At 44.0% G+C, this 5,160-nt stretch overlaps 1 protein-coding gene across 1 annotated transcript in view; it reads right to left on the reverse strand.

Annotated features, from left to right (window-relative positions):
- LOC109923186 (solute carrier family 13 member 5-like) overlaps positions 1-5,160 on the reverse strand; it is a 60,046-nt gene that overhangs the window by 36,571 nt on the left and 18,315 nt on the right. The window contains exons 8-10 of the mRNA XM_048612332.1: positions 3,905-4,131; positions 3,705-3,826; positions 1,119-1,280 (exon numbers count right to left, since the gene is read on the reverse strand). Of these exons, the coding sequence (XP_048468289.1) occupies positions 1,119-1,280; positions 3,705-3,826; positions 3,905-4,131 (511 nt within the window). The remainder of the gene's footprint in view (positions 1-1,118; positions 1,281-3,704; positions 3,827-3,904; positions 4,132-5,160) is intronic.

Consider the following 5,160-nt stretch of genomic DNA (forward strand, 5'->3'; position numbering starts at 1 on the left):
CCCACATTCCCTCCATTGGTCACCTGACACATGTACCAAGGCCCCACCCCCGCATTCCTGCCATTGGTCAACTGGCACATGCACCAAGGCCCCTCACCCTCCCTAGACTCCTACCATTGGTCATTGGACATTTCACTCCCACATGACCCCACCTTACCACAGCCAATCAGAAACGATTTGATTCCTTGTTGCTGATTGGTTTGATTCATCATTGCCTACTTAAATCTGATACACAAAAATTATTGAATAAATTTTGTTTTCCAAATTTTCCTGGGCTTTCACCTGGGGATTTAAGAACAATTCTGTTGAGTTGTCAGCTCTGTGTTTCACACAGTGAGTCCTGTATCTACTCACTGTCACCATGTGATAGTTTGGCAGACAACTTGCTAATAAGCTAGAGATAGTAGGAACTGCCGATGTTGGAGAATCTGAGATAACAAGGTGTAGAGCTGGATGAACACAGCAGGCCAAGCAGCATCAGAGGAGCAGAGAGGCTGACGTTTCGGGCCTAGACCCTTCTTCAGAAAGCTACATTGGTCGATCACAGCCCTGTGGATTCACACAGCTCTGTCAAGGGTCTTTATTTATTCATTTATCCTTCGATTAAGACCATAAAATGTACAAGCAGAAGTAGGCCATTCAGCCCATTGAATCTGCTCTGTCAGTGAATGAGATCATGGCTGATCTGATCATCCTCAACTCCACTTCCCTGCCTTTTCCCCAGAACCCTCACACGTCTCATTGATTAAAAATCTATCTCAGCTTTGAGTATACTTAACGACCCAGCCTTGATAGCCCTCTGCAGTAAAGAATTTCACAGATTCACTACCCTCTGAGAGAAGAAATTCCTCCTCATTTCTATATTAAAAATGTGTGATCCCTATTCTGGTCCTAGACTCTCCTACAGAGAAACAACCTTTCCACATCTCCCCAGTCGAGTCCCTTGAACTCCAGACCCACATCAACATAGTTGGCTCTTAATGAACAAAGTTCTCTGCTGTATTGAAGGGCACTCATGATGGGTAATAAGGTGCTGCTCCAATCCCAGGAATTCCACTGGGAGTGTGATGGTAGTTAATGCGACAACAGCGTGTTTTGGAGGCAGTGACCAGACTTACCATCGCAGCCAGAATTGGGAGGAAGAGTGATGTTGTTGCAACATTGCTGGCACATTCTGTGAATGTAGCAATCAACAGGCAGAGGATGACAACTATAGCCCAGGATGGGACAGCCTCAAGAGGGGTCAGTTGTGCTCCAAGCCATTCAGAAAAGCCCGACTCCTAGAAAGCAAAGAAACAAAAAAACACTTAACAGTAAATTGTCAGCCCACTTGGTACAGGAGATGAAGTACTAGCCTGGATTAAGGATTGGTCAGTTAACAGAAAACAGAGAGTAGACATTGTTTTGATCCCAACTGATGATAATACAGGACAAGACATGTGCCAGAACGTATCCTTATTCTCTGTTCTTAAAAAACATTTACAGCCTCCTGTGAATACATATTAGTGACCAAGCAACACAATAACCAACCACAAATATTAAATGTGTGATGTGTGATAAATCAGAGTTAACATTGCAAGTTCACTGCACCCGAAACATTAACTCTGATTTGTCTCCACAGATGCTGCCAGACCAGCTGAGCTTTTCCAGCAACTTCTGTTTTTGTTCCTGATTTACAGCATCCGCAGTTCTTTCAGATTTTATTTTTGAAACATCACACATTTAATATTTGTGGTTGGTTATTGTGTTGCTTGGTCACTAATATGTATTCAGTGGAGGCTGTAAATGTTCTTTCAGAATAGAGAATAAGTTTATTGCACTAAAAAACAAAGACACATATAAAAGACAGTTAAAAGAACCCTTAGGACAAACAGCAAAATACAGTTTCAACTAGTTCCCCAACACTATCCTTTCACAAACTCTCAATTTCAGAGACATTTAACTCTTTTCTTGGTTTTTATTTAACTGACTCCTTCCAGTTTCTTTACTCTGAACTGTACAGACAATTGTACAATTCCTTTCTGAGTCGTCTGGAGTGTAAACGTTTCTCAATTCTGATGACCTGAACTTTTTCAGTTCTAACAACCTGAAGATTTCTGTCCAAACTCTCCTGGCTTAGAAGCTTCACGTACTGAACCATTTTACAATAGCAACTGGTTCCAGTAAACTATCAGCCTGATTCACATGCTAGCAAAAATTATTCTCCTTTTGAGCTGAGCTCCTGATTCTTCTAAACTGAAACTTTGAACCTTCTATGTTAAAGTCAAAACTAAACAAATGGTTTTCTAGACTGTTGTAAACTCAGCAGTGTAAATATTCCATCCATTGACACTACCTAGGAACTTGACAGGAGTCACATGTTTTCTTGAATTAGGTCACTTTTTCAAATGACTTTCTGAGAAAAACAAATCCTGACTCCCTTACTTTAAAAGTCAATCCTCAAATATAATATTTATTACACATTTCTTTTCTTAGACCATCTCAAAACCATTTTCAGGTTAGTAAGTTATAACAAGTGGACGCCCATGCAGATCATTGCTGCGTCTCAGCTATTCACAAACTATTATCGATGAGTTAGTTAAAGGGAGCTAATGTTTATTTGCAGAAACTGCAAGATGGTGTCTGAAAGCTAATTGTCGAGAGGAGGTAGAAGGGTCTGAGAAGGTGATATACACAGGTGAAGTGGATGGTCGGTAAATTTCTCCAAAGGGGTACAATGTAGGAAAATGTGAACATGTCCACTTTGGCAGAAAGAATAGAAAAGCAGCACAATATTTAAATAGAGAGAGGTGCACAGTTCAGAGATGCTCAGGGATCTGGGTGTCCTGGGACATGAACCACAGTATGTTGGTCCGCAGGGACAGCAAGTGATTAGGAATGCAAGTGGAATGTCGATGTTTATTGCAAAGGAATCAGAATGTAAGAATAGGGAAGTTTTACAGCAGCTGTAAAGGTAGAGTCACCAAAGCCCCATAGGGCTAATCTCTCCTTAGAGAGACAGAGAGAGAGGTGACCGGTGGTGGTTTAATCTGAGGGTCAAGCAAGGGGAGAGATTGAGACAGAAAGGCTTGCATAGCAACCTCAATCAGTGTGGTCACTGTTCGCACGGTGCCACATCACAAACCAGCTGTCCAGCCAACTGAGCTAAGCAACAGCCTTGCTGCAGCTGAGCAGGGCATCGGTGAGACCACATCTGTGTATAGATTTCACCTCCTTATTTGATAAAAGATTCCAAAACAGTTCAGCAAATATTGACAAAATGCATTCCTGAGATGATGTTGTGATGGAGGGTGGAGCAGGCTGGGCCTGTGTCTATCAGAGAGTCTAACAGGATGGGAGAGAATGGACACTGCGATGATGTTGCCCCTCACGGGCACCTTGTAACCAGAGTAATAAGAATAAGAGATCTCACTTTTAAGTGGAAGACGAGGAGAAATATTTTTTCTCTCAGCAAAGGTCGTAAATGTGTGGAATTCTCGACCCGAAAAAGATAGCAGAGGTCAGGTAATGGAACTTGTTGAGTGCAGAGATTGGAATTTGACAAATAAAGGAATCAGGATTTGTGAGAGGCAGATGGGAAAGTGAGTCGGCAGAGCAGACTCAAGAAGCTGAATGGCCTACTCCTAAGGCCTATGACCATACAACCACTTTGCCCATTCCCCTGTCCTTGAGAGTACGCCTCTAGTGGTAACGGATGGAGTTACCTCACTGCCTTTAGCCAGTGCAAAGCCCCCTCCCAGTAGCACGACGATATTCCAGGCTAGGTTGTCTTGAACAGTTTTCCAGTTCAGCAACGCAGGAGCAGGACCATATCTGTATCCATTACCTGGGAGGACACAAAATATTCGTCACTAGTTGCAGAAGGAAATGTGTTTCCTGGGGTGTGGAATAGGATTGTCTGAACCTCCCTCCCGATGCCTCTCCTTCCCTCCAATGCCAGTCACAAGGAGACAGGAGACCAAAACCATTTCCAACATGAATCCCTCTGGTGTCAAGAAATACCCTCTGTGGGAGCTGATGAGGCCATTCAGTCTCTGATAGCTGTATGAATGTGTAACCCAGTAGATCCCACACTCCTGTAGCCCTGACAGTGTCTTCCTTTCAGCTGGTTTCCCATTTTCCATTTGGATGCTGCAATTCCAGGCAGTGTGATCCAAATCACAGCAACTCACTACCTCCCCATCTCCTTCTCTGGTTCTTTGGCCCGTTACTTTATCCGTGTTCCTTGCCGGTGACCAAGCTTCCTGCCTCTGGGTGATGAGACAGGGTCCATTGGTACTCTAGGTCCACAGAAATCTTGTGGTTATGTAACGGATGGAAAAAAAAAATCAGATCCCATCTCCAGGCAGGTGAAGTGAATTCACTTTGAGAAACAGTAAGAAATTGGAACCAATGGAAGTGACTGTGAAGATGTCAGGTTGTTGTTGAAAGTCCATTGGGTTCACTCACGTCCTTTCGGGAAGGAAATCTGGGCCTATATGTGACTCCAGACCCACAGCGATGGGGCTCGCTCTGAAGTGCCTGCAGAAACGCCTGAGCAGGCACTCCATTTTATCGACATCGCTACCAGGGTTTCTAAATCGGGACTTGCCTCCTTACTGTAGAGTTATGTGCCCAATGAAGTACGGAGGGAGTGCTGCACTGCTGGAATAAGACCTTAAGCCTCTCTGAAATGGCTGTGAAAGGTTCTAAGGTCTCTATCCCGAGGCATGAGATCCCACTCTCTGGTCATCGCCAGATTGCTATTTGTGGGATCTTCCTGTGTGCCACATTTGCTACATGACAGCAATGCTCACACTTTAATCAGCATTTCCATTGGCTGGGTAGCTGTCTGGGACATTCAGGGTTTGTACCAGTCACTTTCAATCACAGACTTGTTACAGTGCAGCAGGAGGCCATTCAGCCCATTGCACCTGCACCAGTTCTTATAGCCTGTCCGGCTCTGTGACCTCATGCTAATCTCCTGCCTTTTCCCCATCTCCCTGCACACCATTTCTATCCAAATGACCATCCAGTTTCCCTCTTGAATGTCTCAGTGGAACCTGCCGCTACCATATTTCCAGGCTGTGCATTCCAGACCCTAACTATTTGCTAGGTGAAGAAGTTTCTTCTGATCTCACCCTTGCTTCGTTTACAAATCACTTTCAATCTATGTCCTCT

The sequence above is a fragment of the Rhincodon typus genome, chromosome 26 (assembly GCF_021869965.1).
Source record: "Rhincodon typus isolate 14 chromosome 26, sRhiTyp1.1, whole genome shotgun sequence".
In the NCBI taxonomy this organism is placed as follows: domain Eukaryota; kingdom Metazoa; phylum Chordata; class Chondrichthyes; order Orectolobiformes; family Rhincodontidae; genus Rhincodon; species Rhincodon typus.